The 23,431-nt window shown below is 42.9% G+C and overlaps 1 protein-coding gene across 1 annotated transcript in view; it reads right to left on the minus strand.

The window, feature by feature from the left end:
• Positions 1-3,960: 3,960 nt before the first annotated feature.
• LOC311107262 (histone-lysine N-methyltransferase PRDM9-like) overlaps positions 3,961-23,431 on the minus strand; it is a gene marked incomplete at both ends in the record, with an annotated part of 28,190 nt that continues 8,719 nt past the window's right edge. The window contains 7 exons of the mRNA XM_084149742.1: positions 3,961-3,974; positions 5,981-6,250; positions 7,648-7,838; positions 8,663-8,730; positions 8,822-9,093; positions 9,717-9,849; positions 9,984-10,136. Of these exons, the coding sequence (XP_084005868.1) occupies positions 3,961-3,974; positions 5,981-6,250; positions 7,648-7,838; positions 8,663-8,730; positions 8,822-9,093; positions 9,717-9,849; positions 9,984-10,136 (1,101 nt within the window). The remainder of the gene's footprint in view (positions 3,975-5,980; positions 6,251-7,647; positions 7,839-8,662; positions 8,731-8,821; positions 9,094-9,716; positions 9,850-9,983; positions 10,137-23,431) is intronic.

Genomic DNA, 23,431 nt, shown 5'->3' on the forward strand with positions numbered 1-23,431 from the left:
CTTGGAGGGAACCTAGCCCGTACAGCTACGGGACCTTGCCTTGGAGAGAACCTAGCCCGTACAGCTACGGGACCTTGCCTTGGAGGGAACCTAGCCCGTACAGCTACGGGACCTTGCCTTGGAGAGAACCTAGCCCGTACAGCTACGGGACCTTGCCTTGGAGAGAACCTAGCCCGTACAGCTACGGGACCTTGCCTTGGAGGGAACCTAGCCCGTACAGCTACGGGACCTTGCCTTGGAGGGAACCTAGCCCGTACAGCTACGGGACCTTGCCTTGGAGAGAACCTAGCCCGTACAGCTACGGGACCTTGCCTTGGAGAGAACCTAGCCCGTACAGCTACGGGACCTTGCCTTGGAGAGAACCTAGCCCGTACAGCTACGGGACCTTGCCTTGGAGAGAACCTAGCCCGTACAGCTACGGGACCTTGCCTGTATTTATTATCCGTGGATCATTCAAACCGATATTAGTGCGCCGACTAATATCTAATGTACTTCATTCACACGATTGGGTTGGCCTCCCAAACTTCACTCAGTCTCGTTAATAGTCCCAGACTTATTAACCACAATCAAACTTGATACCCGGTATCTAGTACATTACATTCGTTGTTATACAGTGGGGAGAACAAGTATTTGATACACTGCCGACTTTGCAGGTTTTCCTACTTACAAAGCATGTAGAGGTCTGTAATTTTTATCATAGGTACACTTCAACTGTGAGAGACGGAATCTAAAAAAATCTAAAAATCCAGAAAATCACATTGTATGATTTTTAAGTAATTAATTTGCATTTTATTGCATGACATAAGTATTTGATACATCAGAAAAGCAGAACTTTATATTTGGTACAGAAACCTTTGTTTGCAATTACAGAGATCATATGTTTCCTGTAGGTCTTGACCAGGTTTGCACACACTGCAGCAGGGATTTTGGCACACTCCTCCATACAGACCTTCTCCAGATCCTTCAGGTTTCAGGGCTGTCGCTGGGCAATACGGACTTTCAGCTCCCTCCAAAGATTTTCTATTGGGTTCAGGTCTGGAGACTGGCTAGGCCACTCCAGGACCTTGAGATGCTTCTTACGGAGCCACTCCTTAGTTGCCCTGGCTGTGTGTTTCAGGTCGTTGTCATGCTGGAAGACCCAGCCACGACCCATCTTCAATGCTCTTACTGAGGGAAGGAGGTTGTTGGCCAAGATTGTTGGCTCGCGATACATGGCCCCATCCATCCTCCCCTCAATACGGTGCAGTTGTCCTGTCCCCTTTGCAGAAAAGCATCCCCAAAGAATGATGTTTCCACCTCCATGCTTCACGGTTGGGATGGTGTTCTTGGGGTTGTACTCATCCTTCTTCTTCCTCCAAAAACAGCGAGTGGAGTTTAGACCAAAAAGCTCTATTTTTGTCTCATCAGACCACATGACCTTCTCCCATTCCTCCTCTGGATCATCCAGATGGTCTTTGGTAAACTTCAGACGGGCCTGGACATGGACTGGCTTGAGCAAGGGGACCTTGCGTGCGCTGCAGGATTTTAATCCATGACGGCGTAGTGTGTTACTAATGGTTTTCTTTGAGACTGTGGTCCCAGCTCTCTTCAGGTCATTGACCAGGTCCTGCCGTGTAGTTCTGGGCTGATCCCTCACCTTCCTCATGATCATTGATGCCCCACGAGGTGAGATATTGCATGGAGTCCCAGACCGAGGGTGATTGACGTCATCTTGAACTTCTTCCATTTTCTAATAATTGCGCCAACAGTGGTTGCCTTCTCACCAAGCTGCTTGCCTATTGTCCTGTAGCCCATCCCAGCCTTGTGCAGGTCTACCATTTTATCCCTGATGTCCTTACACAGCTCTCTGGTCTTGGCCATTGTGGAGAGGTTGGAGTCTGTTTGATTGAGTGTGTGGACAGGTGTCTTTTATACAGGTAACGAGTTCAAACAGGTGCAGTTAATACAGGTAATGAGTGGAGAACAGGAGGGCTTCTTAAAGAAAAACTAACAGGGCTGTGAGAGCCAGAATTCTTACTGGTTGGTAGGTGATCAAATACTTATGTCATGCAATAAAATGCAAATGAATTACTTAAAAAACATACAATGTGACTTTCTGGATTTTTGTCTTATATTCCGTCTCTCACAGTTGAAGTGTACCTATGATAAAAATTACAGACCTCTACATGCTTTGTAAGTAGAAAAACCTGCAAAATCGGCAGTGTATCAAATACTTGTTCTCCCCACTGTACCTACGTTTACCCACACACATTCCGGTTAAGTACGCCGACTAACCACATACACAACTGGTAGTTACTACCTAGCATATTTCATTCACTCGTTATATCATCAACGATCGATCGGTTTTAAAATTGCATTCACCACAATACACGCTTCATACAGTCAACTAATAATTGTTAATTACGTTTTCAACTTTATGAATTATACAATTTGGTAGCTTACATCAAACAGGTGTCTCACAAAATAAATTTCGATAATGCCAATATGCAGAACTTTAGTTATTCACAATAGGTGTCTGCTTACCTTTTTGTCTGACCGGTCAGGATTTGTGAGGCACACCGTCCGACGACAGCAATGGCCAATCGGCCGGACAAGTTCCAGCGAAGTCCTTCTACCAGATCACGTCGGGGTCACCAATTGTTAAGTTGTGTCATTCGAATCTGGTATCAGAACAGAATTTAACACTAAGTCACTGAATATATTCTCAGCTTTTTTATTAATATAATTAGTCAAGCGAATAAATGGTAAATGCAATCTTCGTATATACGGGCTCACTGTAACACCTCACAGGGCTAACAGAGAACTAACTGCTCAAACACAAAGTTATTCTTTAATACTCTGACAGAGATAGTTCCCGCTCAAAGCGGTCCTGTCAGAGTAGAGGCTGAGCGTGGTTTAAACTTACTCAGCCTATCGTTGGCGCACAGGCTGGTCACAGCCTCTTGGCGCTTCACGGTTGCCGGGCATCAGTTGTTTTTGCAACTTGTCTCGAGAGTCAGCAACCACAGACATAGTTTCCTCTTCTTCATTGTTGCAGTACACATGTCCTTGAGCGGTTTAACAAAGAGGCAGTGTGTGTGTGTGTCACAAGTCTATCTCAGCCTCCCCCCTAACGGTTCCTCACATTAGTCACAGCTTGTTATGTTAAACAATCTATATCAGTACAGCATAACCCTATTATGTTTGATCATTAATGTATTCTTTTTAAGCTAGGCATCACATCTAATTATAAGAAAATAGATCCCAACAATACCAAAACTGTTGATATAGTACATGCAGTAAGCTATGGATTTTCTGTTGACAGAAGATACGTTTCTCACCTGTGCTCTTGGCGAAATGTCTGAACTATTGATGCCACTGTGTACCTGCTTAGGTTAGGCTGTACTCTCAGTGTTAGTCCGTGGTTTATTACATGGTCCACAATTGTAGCACGAATTTCGTTACACAGATTTGGTTGTCTTCTTCTTTGTGCATGTCTTACCCCTCCTCCAGGTCTTCCTCTTCCTCTTCCTCTCCCTCTTCCTCTTCCTCTTCCTCTGACACCGTCCATTTTTTTTTTGAAGACAGGTGAACTTACCTGTTGCCTTTTTATAGTGCTTAAACCTGATTGGTGTGTCTACAATTAAGCACCAGTGTGTGTGCACACCTGGTGGCTGTGTTTAACCAATTGGTTCATGGGTGTGTTCATTTGAAAGCCTTTGCTTTGAAATTGCAAGGAAATGACATCATGATACATTTCTGTGTCAAATGCATACAAGTGTGTTTAGTGTTTTGCAAATTACTGTGTGTAATGTTTTGCAAAAAGTGTGAAGCTGACAATGTGCTTAGTTGTGCAAATCTAGGCCGGTGTTTTGCTCCTTGAGTGTAAGGTTTTAATTGTGGGAAAGTTGTAATTTTAGTGTGTAAGCAATTGATTTTTTTATTTTTATAACCAACGTTTTGACAGACAAGCTGTCTTCATCAGGTGACAAACACTGTGGGTCACAAGTTTATATCGTGTCAAAGGACACACACAGGTGTCTATAATCATGGCCGGGTGTGGCCTGATTTCGTTGGGAAGGGCTCGTAAACAATCTTTTCAAGGTAAAGCCTACACCTGTTGTATTCATCATATGCGACAAATCAAATTTGATTTAAACAGTACTAATTTTAATTGTAGCCCTCCCTGGAAAAGCACACCTAATTCAACTTATCAACTAATCATCAATCCCTCGATGAGTTGAATCAGGTGTTTCTGTCTTCGGCTACAACAAAAATGTGTGTTTTTATTTGGAGCTAATCAAATGCTAATCTGCCATAAAGCAGCAGTCCTCCTGTAGTGTGTATTCAAGTGGTTTTTATTTGAAATATTATAAACTGAAAGGTGTTATGAAATGGTTTATATTAATTGAATTCATGGTCAAATGAAATGACTTTATCTCCATCCAGGGTCACACACAGGTAAGTTCATTGACCATTCCTGCTCAGTTGATAAATGTTGCGAGGCTGAAGAGAGACTTCTAGTAAACATGGATCATCAAAGTTTAAATGTACTTATGGAGTGCACATTATCATCATCAGGAAATCAACAGTGAATTCATGGAATGATAAGGATGGAGAAGATGAGTGGATCCTCCTCTGGTGTTCATCTTGTGTAATTAGTGTCAGATATTAACAACTCACCCAGAGTAAAGACGTATTTTATTATTAAACATAAAATTGGATTAAAACCTTGTCATGTTTATAACTTGGTAGGTATACGTTTCAGTTTAATAAACACTTTTATACATCATTTATGTAAGAGTTCATTGTTTTAATGTTCATACTATAAAATACAATTCTGCCTATCAAATTCTATTACAATTACACATTACATTGAGAGAAAACATTATTGGTGTTGATAGTTATATGAATATAATTTATATACAAATAATTCAACAGTGTCTATGTACAGAACCAGTCAAAAGTTTGGACACTCCTACTCTTTCAAGGGTTTTTCTTGATTTTTACTATTTTGTACATTGTAGAATAATAGTGAAGACATAAACTATGAAATAACACATATGGAATCATGTAGTAACCAAAAGTGTTAAACAAATAAAAAAATATTTTATATTTGAGATTCTTCAAGTAGCCACCCTGTGCCTTGATGACAGCTTTGCACACTCTTGGCAATCTCTCAACCAGCTCACCTGGAATGCTTTTCATTTATATTTCTTGATAGAACATTACATACATCACCGTCCAATTTCAAGAGAATTCTAAAGTTCTTTACTCTTTTTAGAACATTGGTGTTTCTTTAGCTTGTATGACTGACTGAAACTCTTCCCACACTGAGAGCAGTGGAACGGCTTCTCTCCTGTGTGAATGCGCTGGTGTGTCTTTACATTTTCTGACCAACTGAAACTCTTCCCACACTGGGAGCAGTGGAACGGCTTCTCTCCTGTGTGAATGCGCTGGTGTGTCTTTAAATTTTCTGACCAACTGAAACTCTTCCCACACTGGGAGCAGTGGAACGGCTTCTCTCCTGTGTGAATGCGCTGGTGTGTCTTAAAATTTTCTGACCGACTGAAACTCTTCCCACACTGGGAGCAGTGGAACGGCTTCTCTCCTGTGTGAATGCGCTGGTGTCTCTTTAAATTTTCTGACCAACTGAAACTCTTCCCACACTGGGAGCAGTGGAACGGCTTCTCTCCTGTGTGAATGCGCTGGTGTGTCTTTAAATGTTCTGACCGACTGAAACTCTTCCCACACTGGGAGCAGTGGAACGGCTTCTCTCCTGTGTGAATGTGCTGGTGTGTCTTTAAATGTTCTGACTGACTGAAACTCTTCCCACACTGGGAGCAGTGGAACGGCTTCTCTCCTGTGTGAATGTGCTGGTGTGTCTTTAAATGTTCTGACTGACTGAAACTCTTCCCACACTGGGAGCAGTGGAACAGCTTCTCTCCTGTGTGACTGCACTGGTGTGTTCTGAGATGATCTTTAATGAAGCTCTTCCCACACTGAGAACAGCAGTGTGGTCGTGGCTTGTCCATATCTCTCTGTTTCCTGGTGGGAGCTGGATTGGAGGAACCTGATGTGGTTCCATGGTGTTGTGAGCTGCTGGAGGACATGAGATTCTCTGATCTGATCTCTCCACTCCTCAACAGTCTGACATACTCATCATGGTGACATCTCTTTATGTGCTTGAGGAGGAAGATCTGAGAGGTGAAGGAGAACGGACAGCCAGAACACGAGAAGATCTGGAACTGGGACGACTCAGCGTTCACATCTGAGAGATGGAGAGGAGAGAGAAAGAGAGAGTAATTAAAATAAGAGAAATGAAGTTAACAAGGTGCATGCATGATCAGTATGATAATACACAACACAAAATATATTTAACATCAATGATGACTTTCAATTGAGAAATGAGTAATAATTATGTAATAGGAGGTTAAAAAAAATCAATGTAAGAGGAGTGAACAGAGGAGGATATAAACTCAGCAAAAAAAGAAGCGTCCCTTTTTCAGGACCCTAAAAATCCAAATAACTTCACAGATCTTCATTGTAAAGGGTTTAAACACTGTTTCCCATGCTTGTTCAATGAACCATAAACATTTACTGAACATGCACCTGTGGAACGGTCGTTAAGACACTATCAGCTTACAGATGGTAGGCAATTGAGGTCACAGTTATGAAAACTTAGGCCTTTCTACTGACTCTGAAAAACACCAAAAGAAAGATGCCCAGGGTCCCTGCTCATCTGCGTGAACGTGCCTAAGGCATGCTGCAAAGAGGCATGAGGACTGCAGATGTGGCCAGGGCAATAAATTGCAATGTCCGTACTGTGAGACGCCTAAGACAGCGCTACAGGGAGACAGGACGGACAGCTGATTGTCCTCACAGTGGCAGACCACGTGTAACAACATCTGCACAGGATCGGTACATCCGAACATCACACCTGCGGGACAGGTACAGGATGCCTACAACAACTACCCGAGTTACACCAGGAACGCACAATCCCTCCATCAGTGCTCAGACTGTCCGCAATAGGTTGAGAGAGGCTGGACTGAGGGCTTGTAGGCCTGTTGTAAGGCAGGTCCTCACCAGACATCACCGGCAACAACGTCGCCTATGGGCACAAACCCACCGTCGCTGGACCAGACAGGACTGGCAAAAAGTGCTCTTCACTGACGAGTCGCGGTTTTGTCTCACCAGGGGTGATGGTCGGATTCGCGTTTATCGTCGAAGGAATGAGCGTTACACCAAGGCCTGTACTCTAGAACGGGTTCGATTTGGAGGTGCAGGGTCCGTCATGGTCTGGGGCAGTGTGTCACAGCATCGGAAGAGTGGGATAACATATCACAGCAAGAACTGGCAAATCTGGTGCAGTCCATGAGGAGGAGATGCACTGCAGTACTTAATGCAGCTGGTGGCCACACCAGATACTGACTGTTACTATTCAATTTCTGTTAGTCACATGTCTGGAACTTGTTCAGTTTATGTCTGTTGTTGAACCTTGTTATGTTCATACAATTATTTACACGTTAAGTTTGCTGAAAATAAACGCAGTTGACAGTGAGAGGGCATTTCTTTTTTTGCTGAGTTTAGTAAGGGCAGTGCTCTTAATGTTCCAGAGGAAGAGAGAGGGATGAAGAGAGGAGGAAGAGGGGAGAGAGAGTCAAGTACCTTTAGCAGAGCTCTTTTTGTCCCAGAGGTAGTCGAAGACAATGCCCAGGTCTCTGGCGTACTCCTCTCCGTACCAAACCAATAGCTCCTCTCCAACAGCTATAGGCTTACAGCAGCGGTATAGAATCTCTCCTCTGTACTGGAAGGCCACCAGATTCTGTTCTTCTTCTCTACGAGCACAGTTCACATACCTGAGAGAGAGAGGGCGAGAGAGAGAGAGAGAGAGAGGGTTAATTATGTACAAGAGATATATTTCTTGAGGTTATCAACTATCAAATAGAGTATGAGACAGTTAGGTACAGAGAGAAACAGGAGGAGGAAGAGGACTGTGAGACTTCCTCTGTACTTAGAGAGAAACAGGAGGAAGAGGACTGAGAGACTTCCTCTGTACTTACAGAGAGAAACAGGAGAGAGACAGAGACAGAAACAGGAGGAAGAGGACTGAGAGACTTCCTATGTACTTCCAGAGAGAAACAGGAGGAGACTGAGGACTGTGAGACTTCCTCTGTACTTACAGAGAGAAACAGGAGGAGAGAGACAGAGAGAGAAACAGGAGGAAGAGGACCGAGAGACTTCCTCTGTACTTACAGAGAGAAACAGGAGGAGGAAGACGACTGAGACTTCCTCTGTACTTAACAAAGAGAAACAGGAGGAGACTGAGGACTGTGAGACTTCCTCTGTCCTTACAAAGAGAAACAGGAGGAGGAAGAGGAAGTCTAACAGAAGGAGGAAGAGGACTGTGAGAATTCCTCTGTACTTACAGAGAGAAACAGGAGAGAGACAGAGACAGAAACAGGAGGAAGAGGACTGAGAGACTTCCTATGTACTTCCAGAGAGAAACAGGAGGAGACTGAGGACTGTGAGACTTCCTCTGTACTTACAGAGAGAAACAGGAGGAGAGAGACAGAGAGAGAAACAGGAGGAAGAGGACTGTGAGAATTCCTCTGTACTTACAGAGAGAAACAGGAGGAGGAAGAGGACTGAGACTTCCTCTGTACTTCACAGTGTTGCTTACCTCATCCAGTTGGAGTGAGTGTCTCTCCCAGCATCAATGTAATCGTCCCAGTGTTTGCTCTTATAGATCTGAGGAAAACAACAATTCATATTTACAGTTTTGATCAGGTTGGACAAAATGTAAGCACAGCGCGATGACACACACACACACTCCTCTCACCACCCAGGAGTATCCACTCTCCATGGCCTGGTCCTTGTCTGTGATCTCTCCTTCATAAGGTCCATAGTGGGCTCCTGCAGGCACAGTGTTTCCTTGGTTGAATACCCCCAGTCCTGCTTCAGGGATGCCTGATGTCCTGACCTCCAGGCCGGACGGCAGGGTGAGTCTGGCCCTGTCAGGGGCTCCTAGAGGGGCAGGGATGTCAGGGACAAAGAGAGCAGGACCATGGAGCTCACACTCCTCCATGAAGAAAGACTTGCAGTCCTCACAGTCTGGGAGAGAGAAAGATGAATAGAACATGTTAAACGTCAGTTATCATGATGATGATGATGAAGACATGCAGAGAGGTAGAGAGAGAGAGAGAGCAAGAGAGAGGAAAAGAACAAGAGGAACAAACAGGAATGATACATTTCTGGATAAGAGCGTCCGCTACATGACCAGGCCATAAAATTAAGACACGCCACCCGAAAAATGCGGGTAGATTTAGGTATTGGCGGGTAAGAATGTCTATTTCACCAACCACATTGACTCTACAGTGTGAGCATTACATTCGCAAATAAAAATAGAGTCAAAAGTAAAGTATGAGCACATGTGCGAGTTGTGATTATTTCACTGGTTGAGAGAGAGCGAAAGACTCACAGAGGTAGTGGTCATCTTTGGGGACCTCCTCTTCCGTGTAAGTGATTCTTGGTCTGTCTCTCAGGTTTCTGCCACGCTTGTATGTGTTCAGCTCTGCTTTCTGCATTTCCAGACACTCTCTCTTAGACAGGCCTGGTACACACACGTAATAGAATGTATTACTCCAGAAACAGTCAATGTGCCTCATCTTTTTTCTCTCAGACCAAATAAAATCACAATATCAAACTAACAGTCTATTCCTGTCTGTCTCTGTTACCTGAGGTTGATGGTTTGGAGTACAACAAGGGAGCCCCTCTCTGAGTGACAGCTGGGGTGTCTGCCCCCCTTCCCTGAGTGGATCTCCCTGCCTTCCCTCCACTGGTGCTGGGGGTCACTTCACTCTGACCCTCCTGGAAAGAGACCAGAGGAGAGTTCAAACTGACCACTGGGTCTGTGTGTCATCATCACTTTACCTTTGTTTAGTAGCATCATTAATTAAAATATATTGTGTGTTGTGTTATGTGTATGACAGTAACACAAACACCTTGTCTCCTAGCGCCTCCTGTCCTCCACTGTGTGTGTCTGCTGTGCTGCTGTCTCTGAGGAAGGCCACTTCTTCAGTCAGCACCTCCAGGAATGGCTGGGGTGGTTCTGTCCTCATATTACTGGGTCCTGCCTCCTCACTGCTGGGGGGCTGCTGAGGACCAAAGGAGGGGGGTTCCAGAGTGTTATGACAAATATCACAATGATGACTAGACAGAGCTGTCAGCCCTCTTCATCTACAGCGTGGCAATTACATTCAGCACATGATATACTGTGCTTTCAGAAAGTATTCACACCCCTTGACTTTTTCACCATTTTGTGGTGTTTTTTGGTCACTGGCCTACACACGATACCTCATAATGTCAACGTTTTTGTTTACAAATTAACGAAAAATGAGAAGTCAATACGTATTCAACAGTTTTCCTATGGCAAGCCTAAATAAGTTCAGGAGTAGAAATGTGCTTAACAACTTACATATTAAGTTGCATGGACTCACTCTGTGTTTAACATGATTTTTGAATGACTACCTCATCTCTGTACCCCACACATACAATTATCTGTAAGGTCCCTCAGTCGAGCAGTGTTCAACTACAAAGACCAGGGAGGTTTTCCAATGCCTCGCAAAGAAGGGCACCTATTGGTAGATGGGTAAAAAAAACTAAACAAAAAACAGACATTGAACATCCCTTTGCGCATGGTGAAGTTATTAATTACACTTTGGATGGTCTATCAATACACCAAGTCACTACAAAGATACAGGCATCCTTCCTAACTCAGTTGCTGGAGAGGAGGGAAACCCCTCAGGGATTTCACCATGAGGTCAATGGTGACTTTAAAACAGTTACAGTTTAATAGCTGTAATAGGAGAAAACTGAGGATGGACCAACAACACTGAACAAAAATATAAACGCAACAAGTGTTGGTTCCATGTTTCATGAGCTGAAATAAAAGATCCCAGAAATGTTCTATACACACATAAAGCTAATTTCTCTAAAATGTTTGGCACAAATTTGTTTACATCCCTCTTAGTGAACATTTCTAATTTGACAAGATAATCCATCCACCTGACAAGTGTGGCATATCAAGAAGCTGATTAAACAACATGATCATTACACAGGTGCACCTTGTGCTGGGGACAATAAAAGGGCACTCTAAAATGTGCAGTTTTGTCACACAACACAATGACACAGATGTCTCAAGTTTTGAGGGAGCGTGCAATTGGCATGCTGACTGCAGGAATATCCACCAAAACCGTTGCCAGATGCTAATGCCCTCTCTGGCCTACCCTTGGCTGCGCCCCTGCCCAGTCATGTGAAATCCATAGATTAGGGCCTAATCAATGTATTTAAATTGACTGATTTCTTTATATGAACTGTAGCTCAGCAAAATCTTTGAAATTGTTGTATGTTGCGTTCATATTTTATATTACTCCACAATACTAACCTAAATGACAGATTGAAAAATATTACAAAACATGCAGCAAGGCACGAAAGTAATACTTCCAAAAATGTGGCAAAGAAATTAACTTTATGTCCTGAATACAAAGCATTATGTTTGGGGCAAACCCAACACAACACATCACTGAGTACCACTATCCATATTTTCAAGCATGGTGGTGGCTGCATCAGGTTATGGGTATACTTGTCATCGGCAAGGACTAGGGAGTTCTTTATGATAAAAAGAAACAGAATAGAGCTAAGCACAGGCAAAATCCTAGAGGAAAACCATGTGCAGTCTGCTTTCCAACAGAGACAAATTCACCTTTCAGCAGGTCAATAGACTAAAACACAAGGCTAAATCTAAACTGGAGTTGCTTACCAAGACGACATTGAATGTTCCTGAGTGGCCTAGTTACAGTTTTGACTTAAATCGACTTGAAAAGGGCTGTCTAGCAATGATCAACAATCAACTTGATAGAGCTTGAAGAATTTTTTAAAGAATAATGTGCAAATATTGTACAATCCAGGTGTGCAAAGCTCTTAAGAGACTCACAGCTGTAATCGTTGCCAAAGGTGATTCTAACATGTAATGAATCAGGTGTGTGAATACTTATGTAAATAGAATATTTCTGTATTTCCTTTTCAATAAATTTGCTAACATTTCTAAAAACATGTTTTCACTTTGTCATTAAGGGATATTGTGTGTAGATGGGTGAGAAAAAATATATATTGAATCAATTTTGAATGAAGGCTCTAACCCAATAAAATGTGGAATAAGTCAAGGGGTATGAATACTTTCTGAAGGCATCATCATTTAATTAATTGGTTCACACTTCATAGCTCCAGTCCTTGAGAGCACAAGTATCTGCTAGTGTAGTGCTGAAGAGAAACAAAACCCCCCCAGATCAATCAATCAATTTTATTTTATATAGCCCTTCTTACATCAGCTAATATCTCGAAGTGCTGTACAGAAACCCAGCCTAAAACCCCAAACAGCTAGTAATGCAGGTGTAGAAGCACGGTGGCTAGGAAAAACTCCCTAGAAAGGCGAAAACCTAGGAAGAAACCTAGAGAGGAACCAGGCTGTATAATATGCACCTGTGAAGGTATTTTAAAAAACACTTACCTGTGCAGGTATTTAAACAAAGATTTACCTGTACTGTAGGTGTGGCAGATGTGGCAGATTTGTCAAGCTGAGAGACTCCCTGAGACGCTGCTGGTCTCCTGGTTGGGGGTCGGAAGCTCCGTGGTGCTGTGAGGACAGATTCATATAAGCCCTACCTGGCTACTAAGACTTCTTCTATTAGGGACGTCAAACGTTCAGTCTGCTGCACAGACCCTATGGACGCTCTAGTCTAAAGCGCCTGGTTAAATTGTGCTTAGGAATTATTAATTTTTTTATCTCTAAATGGTTAAACTAGTGTGATATCTGTGATTATTTTAAGAAATCTGTGAGTTTGCTTCATTTACTATCATCCTAACATAAGATATTGAATGATTTTGCCATATCTAATTAATGTATATTACACTACTTTCCATGAAGAGGACAGTATATGTTACTACTTTATACAACCACATCGAATTGGGGGGAATTACATGACTTTTTTACCTCAGATTAGTGATGTTAGTATATAATATTTATAACACGATGACAAAAGATCAATTACTTAAAACAGATTAATATCTTTGGTTTTGTTATACGCACTGGGGTTCACTATCATTTTCTTTCTCAAATGGCACCAACAATTCGGAGCGGCCACACCAATTCAAAATCTAGATAGAAGCTAAAAGTTAAAAGTTCTCATCTAACCAACCATGTATTTTGGGGGGGTCATTTAGCAGACACTCTTATCCAGAGCGACCTCAACAGATTTTTCACCTAGTCTGCTTGGGGATTTGAACTGGCAACCTTTCAGTTATTGGCCCAACGCTCTTAACAGCTAGGCTACCTGCCAAGTTTCCGTGTGGCCTTTGAATAGTGTTCGTTTTAACAGTGCAACAACCCAAGCGTTTGCCCCTTTTTCTATTGATTACAGCGTGATATCGATGGAAGTGATTAACAAAAAAAGCATTGCGTTACACTTACCGTGTTGGCAAACCACTTTAAACAAAATGCAACACTTTAAAATGTAGCTAGCTGTCGTCTACAAATTATCTAACCAGTGATTCCCACGTTATTCCTAGATTCTGTGTGGTTTTTGAGCTGTTATTTTTAACAGGACGTGCAACCTCATCTTCCTGTGATAATCGATGAGTGATTGACAGAACAGTGTTGCGTTTCTCTTTCTGTTTTGGTGACCCCCATATCAAAATGAAACATTCTAAAATATAGCTGAATGTGTTCTGCAGGTTGTCTTCTAACCAGTGATGTAAAAATATCTCCAGCTCCATGTGGTTTTTGAGTTGTGGTAGTTTCCACAGAGCATATCTCCCCTCCCCCCATATCGATGAGTAATTTATTGCCACTTGTCAAAACAACAGGGGTTTTGGTGCGTGTGCAGTTTATTAGCTGCTTGTTTAAAACAATACAAGTAACATGATTACTATTGTTGTAAATGTATGTGTAGATAGTAAAGTTTATGTTTTCAATATATCACAAACTGTGTTTTGACATTGGGCCATTTCTCAATATGTCTTGTCAACAGGAAGCAGCAACAACATCATTTTAAATTTAAGTTTTAGTAATATAAATGCTGAATGAGTCCAAAAACATGCTCTATTTAATTTATTTTCATGATATACCAGATATCAACAAAATGGGTTTGCCCTAAACGTAACACAGACCATTTCACTTATTTTAGCATACCTTCCACTCCTTTAGCCCTACCTGTCTACTAGCCTGGTGGTATCTGGGTAGGTCCTACCAGTCTACTAGCCTGGTGGTATCTGGGTAGGTCCTACCAGTCTACTAGCCTAGTGGTATCTGGGTAGGTCCTACCAGTCTACTAGCCTAGTGGTATCTGGGTAGGTCCTACCAGTCTACTAGCCTAGTGGTATCTGGGTAGGTCCTACCAGTCTACTAGCCTAGTGGTATCTGGGTAGGTCCTACCAGTCTGCTAGCTTAGTGGTATCTGGGTAGGTCCTACCAGTCTACTAGCCTAGTGGTATCTGGGTAGGTCCTACCAGTCTACTAGCCTGGTGGTATCTGGGTAGGTCCTACCAGTCTACTAGCCTAGTGGTATCTGGGTAGGTCCTACCAGTCTACTAGCCTGGTGGTATCTGGGTAGGTCCTACCAGTCTACTAGCCTAGTGGTATCTGGGTAGGTCCTACCAGTCTACTAGCCTAGTGGTATCTGGGTAGGTCCTACCAGTCTGCTAGCCTAGTGGTATCTGGGTAGGTCCTACCAGTCTGCTAGCTTAGTGGTATCTGGGTAGGTCCTACCAGTCTACTAGCCTGGTGGTATCTGGGTAGGTCTTTCCAGTCTACTAGCCTAGTGGTATCTGGGTAGGTTCTACCAGTCTACTAGCCTAGTGGTATCTGGGTAGGTCCTACCAGTCTACTAGCCTAGTGGTATCTGGGTAGGTCCTACCAGTCTACTAGCCTAGTGGTATCTGGGTAGGTCCTACCAGTCTACTAGCCCGGTGGTATCTGGGTAGGTCCTATCGTTCTACTAACACGATACTTCTTATAACATCCTAATTTACTACTACTGCTCTACCTGGTGGGCATCTCTCCAGTCGAGGGGTCCACTCATCCTCCTCGGAGTCACTGGGTGCGAGAAGCGGAGCAGTGTTTACCATTTTAGGTCTGCCTCTCCTCATAAACGCAGGTACCGGGGAGTTCAGCCCTGAGGGACACATTAGCACACACAGTAGAGACACTCTGCTCTATACAACACACACAGTAGAGACATGGCGCAATACAGGAGTAAAAAATATATAATAATAACAGTGATGAATCTAAAATCACAGACAGAAGGGGTAAACCAGACACATCACAGGGGCTATAACGATGAAGCGTCTGTTTAGAACGTTCTCACCACCAAATATGGTAGTGAGAGGAAGTCCAGTCTAGAGGGAGAGGATTGAATTAGGTGAAACTGGGCCCACATTCTGCTCATTGTCTCATCGATGAAACATCTGATCTCAATAAATGTTTCTGTTCCCAAATCTAGAATCTGTTACAAACACAGTGCACTAAGTTGTATAGACTTGACGCTTTGGCAAAAAAAAAAAAAATGCATTGTTTAGGAGGAGTGCAAAGTGTAATTGAGTTTGTACACACCCATAATTCACAGAGGAGGCGTTCCCTAACGGAAATATGCAAATACATGCTACAACAAGCCAATAGGATCTCGCTAGCTCTTGCTTGGCTTTGCCCACCTCCTTGCTTGTTCTGCCCACTATGCTCAGGGTTGCCATGTTTTCCCGCTAAATTGGTCTACTTTTAATTAAAACTATGTCGCAGGTGAAAATGTATTGGCTGCGGGTTGCGGGTTTTTGGGCTACTTCTAAATTGCACCACGGCCACGATGGCATTTCTCTCTCAAGGTAATTTTTTTGTTTAAATATATTCATTGTGACCTGCTGCTGCTGACTATCAGGCAGTGAGGCAGGCTGTTACTGGTGAGTGAGTGAGTGAGTGAGTGAGTGAGTGAGTGAGTGAGTGAGTGAGTGAGTGAGTGAGTGAGTGAGTGAGTGAGTGAGTGAGTGGTGGGGAGGGGGAGGGCCAGAGGGGGGTGTGTGTTGAGAGCACTGGTTGACAGAGTGCTGCAGCAGGCAGCGGAGTCACAGAGACGGACATCGTGACAGCTTTTTACCAGTTGCAGGCAGGCTATTTAGATTGGTCATTATGGAGACACCTATTTCCAAAAAACATATTAGCGCGCTAGAACTGATATAAAGGCGACAAAGCACTGGAAAACGACTTTAGGCACACTAGAGCGCTTTAGATACATTTGCTCAGAGGTGGTTTAAAGTAAAATGCATTCTAATGTCGACTTTTCTTATGGAAAACCGTATCAAGAGAAGTTAAGTGTTTTACGCCTTCTCAGTTCTTCGGTCTTGAGCGCTGCACGAGTGGAAATTTGAAATGGAAATTATGGAAATCCCTCCCATCCTTCTGTAATGGGAAAAAGTCCACAATGAAACTGTGGAGAATGATATATTTGCATCTGTTGGCCATCAAGAAGGCTATTAATTTCGATGCCATTGTAGGCTACTGTAGCCTACCATTTGATACAATAAATAAACTCAGCAAAAAAAGAAACATCCCCTTTTCAGGACCCTGTCTTTAAAAGATAATTAGTAAAAATCCAAATAACTTCACAGATCTTCATTGTAAAGGGTTTAAACACTGTTTCCCATGCTTGTTCAATGAACCATAAACAATTACTGAACATACACCTGTGGAACGGTCGTTAAGACACTAACAGCTTACAGACGGTAGGAAATTGAGGTCACAGTTATGAAAACTTAGGCCTTTCTACTGACTCTGAAAAACACCAAAAGAAAGATGCCCAGGGTCCCTGCTCATCTGCGTGAACGTGCCTAAGGCATGCTACAAAGAGGCATGAGGACTGCAGATGTGGCCAGGGCAATAAATTGCCATGTCCGTACTGTGAGATGCCTAAGACAGCGCTACAGGGAGACAGGACGGACAGCTGATTGTCCTCACAGTGGCAGACCACGTGTAACAACACCTGCACAGGATCGGTACATCCGAACATCACACCTGCGGGACAGGTACAGGATGGCAACAACAACTGCCCGAGTTACACCAGGAACGCACAATCCCTCCATCAGTGCTCAGACTGTCCGCAATAGGTTGAGAGAGGCTGGACTGAGGGCTTGTAGGCCTGTTGTAAGGCAGGTCCTCACCAGACATCACCGGCAACAACGTCGCCTATGGGCACAAACCCACCGTCGCTGGACCAGACAGGACTGGCAAAAAGTGCTCTTCACTGACGAGTCGCGGTTTTGTCTCACCAGGGGTGATGGTCGGATTCGCGTTTATCGTCGAAGGAATGAGCGTTACACCAAGGCCTGTACTCTAGAGCGGGATCGATTTGGAGGTGCAGGGTCCGTCATGGTCTGGGGCGGTGTGTCACAGCATCATCGGAAGAGTGGGATAACATATCACAGCAAGAACTGGCAAATCTGGTGCAGTCCATGAGGAGGAGATGCACTGCAGTACTTAATGCAGCTGGTGGCCACACCAGATACTGACTGTTACTTTTGATTTTGACCCCCCCTTTGTTCAGGGACACATAATTCCATGTATGTTAGTCACATGTCCGTGGAACTTGTTCAGTTCATGTCTCAGTTGTTGAATCTTGTTATGTTCATACAAATATTTACACATGTTAAAAAAGTTTGCTGAAAATAAACGCAGTTGACAATGAGAGGGCGTTTCTTTTTTTGCTGAGTTTATGTTGAAATGACGATATCACTGGAGTAATACCAAATCAATTTGTGCCACTTGTGTAGCCTACCTGGAGCTGGCAAATGGATAGATAATAAATATTCTATAACTTCAGTTTGTTGTAGCCTTGTGTTATTATGCAATTATTAATGGCCATGTTTAGTTAATTAAATTTGAAGTTATCAATTGTGACCATGGTTACAGCTCTTTCGCAAATGTATCAATCTCCACATTTAATGTCAGTTTCATTGTGGACTTTTCCCTGAAATTAGATGTTGGCTATAGGCTACCTGCATCTAGCTCAGCAAACCATGGCAACATTGAATTGCAATTATAAACCAGATTTTTGTCAGCAGCCTATGCCTATTGAAATAACAAGTAAATCTTGCAAATATGCCATTTATAACGGTTTGTAGTCTTAACATCTGGCACATATTAACAGCACAATTGCCAGGAAATAGCCTAACATTCATTTTTTGAAATTCGTCTAAGTGTTTCTTGCACAGATTTCGAGATCCTATGTCCAACTTCATCACTCAAACTCTCCTGTCGGATTTATCTATAGTTGTGCACATGAGCAAATGGGATTTATTTCCATTCATAAACTGGGTGGTTCAAGCCCTGAATGCTGATTGGTTGACAGCCGTGGTATATCAGACCACATACCACAGGTATGACAAAACATTTATTTTTACTGCTCTAATTACGTTGGTAACCAGTTTATTATAGCAATAAGGCACCTCAGGGGTTTGTGGTATATGGCCAATATACCACGGCTACGGGCTGTATCCAGGCACTCTAAGTTGTGTCGTGCTTTAGAACAGCCCTTAGCCGTGGTATATTGGCCATATACCACAAAACCTTAGGCCTTATTGCTTAATTATAAACTTGGTGGTTTGAGCCTTGAATGCTGATTTGTTGAAAGCCGTGGTATATCATCAGACGGTGTACCAAGGGTATGATAAAAACATATATTTTTTTTACTGTTTTTTTACTAATTACTTTGGTAACAAGTTTATAATAGCATTAATATTGTATACAGACAGCTGCCGGAGCCAGTTCCCAGGGCACCACCTGGTCAAATATGCTGCCGACACTGCTTTGGTCAGTCTCCTCGAAGGGGATGAGACCAAGCACGGACAGGCTCTGTATGACTTTACTGTCTGGTGCGAGTCATCCCATCTAAAATTAAACACATCAAAAACAAAGGATATGGTGATTGACTTTCGAAGGAACACTACCATGTACACACCATCACTTATAGAAGGTGAGCCCATCGAAATAGTGGAGGAGTAAAAATACCTTAGGCTAGTCATTGACAACAAGCTGTCCTGGGATCAGTGTCCTGACACTACTTTTAAGAAAGGGCAACAGACTGTATTTCCTATGGAAACTGCACTTTTGTTTATGTTGATCTAACCATCATAGTTATCTTTTATAAACCATGAATTGAGAGCATTCTGTTCTACTGCTTGACCTGCTAGTTTGGGAATATCAACATTGCACAGAAAAATAGATTGGGCAAGATAGTCAAATCAAATCAAATGTTATTGGTCGCACACACGTTTAGCAGATGTTATTGCGGGTGTAGCAAAAAACGCTTGCGTTCCTAGCACCAACAGTGCAGTAATATCTAACAATAGACACAAATTTAAAAGTAAAATAATGGAATTAGAAATATATAAATATTAGGACGAGCAATGTCGGAGTATCAATATACAGTATATACAGTACCAGTCAAAATTTTGTGGACACACCTACTCATTCAAGGGTTTTCTTTATTTTTATGATATAGTAACAAATCAAAATATATTTATTGATGACAGCTTTGCACATGCTTGGCATTCTCTCAACCAGCTTCATGAGGTAGTCACCTGGAATGCATTTCAATTAACAGGAATTGATTTCCTTCTTAATGCGTTTGAACCAATCAGTTGTGGTGTGACAAGGTAGGGGTGGTATACAGAAGATAGCCCTATTTGGTAAAAGACCATGTCCATATTATGGCAAGAACAGCTCAAATAAGCAAAGAGAAACGACAGTCCATCATTACTTTAAGACATGAAGGTCAGTCAAGTTTCATTAAGTGCAGCCGCAAAAACCATCAAGCGCTGTGATGAAACTGGCTCTCACGAGGACCGCCACAGGAATGGAAGACCCAGAGTTACCTCTGCTGCAGATAAGTTAATTAGAGTTACCAGCCTCAGAAATTGCAGCCCAAATAAATGATTCACAGAGTTCAAGTAATAGACACATCTCAACATCAACTGTTCAGAGGAGGCTGCGTGAATCAGGCCTTCATGGTTGAATTGCTGCAAAGAAACCACTATTAAAGGATACCAATAATAAGAAGAGACTTGCTTGGGCCAAGAAACACGAGCAATGGACATTAGACCGGTGGAAGTCTGTCCTTTGGTCTGATGAGTCCAAATTTGAGATTTTTAGTTCCGTGTCTTCGTGAGACGCAGAGTAGGTGAACAGATGATCTCCGCATGTGTGGTTCCCACCGTGAAGCATGGAGGAGGAGGTGTGATGGTGTTATGCTGGTGACACTGTGATTTATTTAGAATTCAAGGCACACTTAACCAGCATGGCTACCACAGCATTCTGCAGCGATACGCCATCCCATCTGGTTTGCGCTTAGTGAGACTATAATTTGTTTTTCAACAGGACAACGACCCAACACGCCTCCAGGCTGTGGAAGGGCTATTTGACCAAGCAGGAGAGTGATGGAGTGCTGCATCAGATGACCTGGCCTCCACAAACACCCGACCTCAACCCAATTGAGATGGTTTGGGATGAGTCGGACCGCAGAGTGAAGGAAAAGCAGCCAACAAGTGCTCAGCATATGTGGGAACTCCTTTGAAAAGCATTCCAGGAGAAGCTGGTTGAGAGAATGCCAAGAGTGTGCAAAGCCATCATCAAGGCAAAGGGTGGCTACTTTGAAGAATCTCAAATATAAAATATATTTTTATATGTTTAACACTTTTTTGGTTACTAAATGATTCCATATGTGTTATTTCATAGTTTTGATGTCTTCACTATTATTCTACAATGTAGAAAATAGTACAAATAACCCTTGAATGAGTAGGTGTGTCCAAACTTTTGACTGGTACTGTATATATGTGATGGGTGTATAGACATTATGGACAGTATGTGGATAGAATATATAGTATATCTGAAGACTACGTGGATAGAATAGGATAGTCAGGACTCGCAGAAAAATCATGGGGCAGCAACAGCAAGAACTGTCATCTCTCTGCCTGGGCAGAGCCCTCCAGAAGGCAAATAAAATAGCGGTTGACTCTTCCCACCCACTCCACCCTGAATTCCAGCTCCTGGCCACAGGTACTCTTTTATTCCGAATGCAATTCTGCAACTTAACAAAATGTTGGACTAATTACCCTTTATCACTTGCACTTTAACTATGAAATTGCACTTACCCAGCCTACTTCATTGTAAACATCCTTTGCTATTTAAAAAAGTATACTTTTTTATATGTGAATTGCCTCTGGGGACATTCACGATTTCTGAATCTGAATAAGGCACCTCCGGGGTTTGTGGTATATGGCCATGTAGAAATGGCGCCGACAGAGAGGGCTGCCTCGCTTCTTGTCCTTAGAAAACTTTGCAGTATTTTGTTTTTTTATGTATTATTTCTTACATCGTTAGCTCAGAAAATCTTAAGTGTTATTACATACAGCCGGGAAGAACTATTGGATATCAGAGCAGCGTCAACTTACCAACACTACGACCAGGAATACAACTTTCCCTAAGCGGATCCTTTGTCCGCACCAACCAGGGCGTTGGAACTGATACCAGATGCCGACCCAAAACAACGCCGCGGGATGAGAGGCGCGCACACCGCCCATCACTTCAGAGTATATTATTTGCTAATGTCCAGTCCCTAGATAACAAAGTGGACGAGATCAGGGCAAGGGTTACTTTCCAGAGAGACATCAGGGATTGTAACATACTGTTTCACGGAAACATGGCTCTCTCGGGATATACTGTCCCCGTCCATACAGTCATCTGGGTTCTCAGTACATCGCGCCGACAGGAATAAACATCTCTCCGGGAAGAAGAAGGGTGGGGGGGTTTGTTTCATGATTAGCGACTCATGGTGTAATTCTAATTTTGTTCACCTGACCTAGAATTCCTCACAATCAAATGCCGACGTATTATCTCCCAAGATAATTCTCTTTGGTTATTGTTACAGCCGTGTATATCCCCCCTCAAGCAGATACCACGATGACCCTCAAGGAACTTCAATGGACTTTACGCAAACAGGAAACCATATATCCTGAGGCTGCATTTATTGTAGGTGGGGATTTTAACAAAGCAAATTTGAGAAAAAGGCTACTTAAATTCTACCAGCATATTGACTGTGGCACTCGGCTGGAAGAACACTAGCTCACTGCTACACTAATTTCCGCAATGCATACAACGCCCTCCCCGGACCTCCTTCCGGCAAATCTGACCACGACTCCATTTTTCTCCTCCCATTCCTATACGCAGAAACTCAAACAGGAAGCACCCGTGCTAAGGACTATTGAACACTGGTCTGACCAATCAGAATCCACGCTTCAAGATTGTTTTGATCACGCGGACTGGGATATGTTCCGGGTAGCCTCTGAGAATAAATAGACGTACACTTGAAGTCGGAAGTTTACATACACCTTAGCCAAATACATGTAACTCTTTTTTTCACAATTCCTGACATTTAATCCTAGTAAAAATTCCCAGTTTTAGGTCAGTTAGGATCACCACTTTATTGCAAGAATGTGAAATGTCAGAATAATAGTAGACAGAATGATTTATTTAAGCTTTTATTTATTTCATCACATTCCCAGTGGGTCGGAAGTTTACATACACTCAATTAGTGTTTGGTAGCATTGCCTTTAAATTGTTTAACTTGGGTCAAACGTTTCAGGTAGCCTTCTACAAGCTTCCCACAATAAGTTGGTGAATTTTGCCCCATTCCTCCTGACAGAGCTGGTGTAACTGAGTCAGGTTTGTAGGCCTTCTTGCTCGCACACGTTTTTCCAGTTCTGCCCACAAATGTTCTATAGGATTGAGGTCAAGGCTTTGTGATGGCCACTCCAATACCTTGACTTTGTTGTCCTTAAGCCATTTTGCCACAACTTTGGAAGTATGCTTGGGGTCATTGTCCATTTGGAAGAGCCATTTGCGACCAAGCTTTAACTTCCTGACTGATGTCTTGAGATGTTGCTTCAATATATCCACATAATTTTCCTTCCTCATGATGCCATCTATTTTGTGAAGTGCACCAGTCCCTCCTGCAGCAAAGCACCCCCACAGCATGATGCTGCCACCCCCTTGCTTCACGGTTGGGATGTTGTTTTTCAGCTTGCAAGGTACCCCCTTTTTCCTCCAAACATAACGATGGCTACCCGGACTATTTGCACTGCCCCCCACCCCCTCTTTTTATGCTGCTGCTACTCTGTTCATTATTTATGCATAGTCACTTTAACTCTACCCACATGTACATATTACTTCAACTACCTCAACTAGCCGGTGCCCCCGCACATTGACTCTGCACTGGTACCCCCCTGTATATATAGCCTCCCTACTGTTATTTTATTTTACTTCTGCTCTTTTTTTCTCAACACTTTTTTGTTGTTG

Source organism: Coregonus lavaretus (genome assembly GCF_964263955.1).
Source record: "Coregonus lavaretus genome assembly, chromosome: 32".
Taxonomy (NCBI): domain Eukaryota; kingdom Metazoa; phylum Chordata; class Actinopteri; order Salmoniformes; family Salmonidae; genus Coregonus; species Coregonus lavaretus.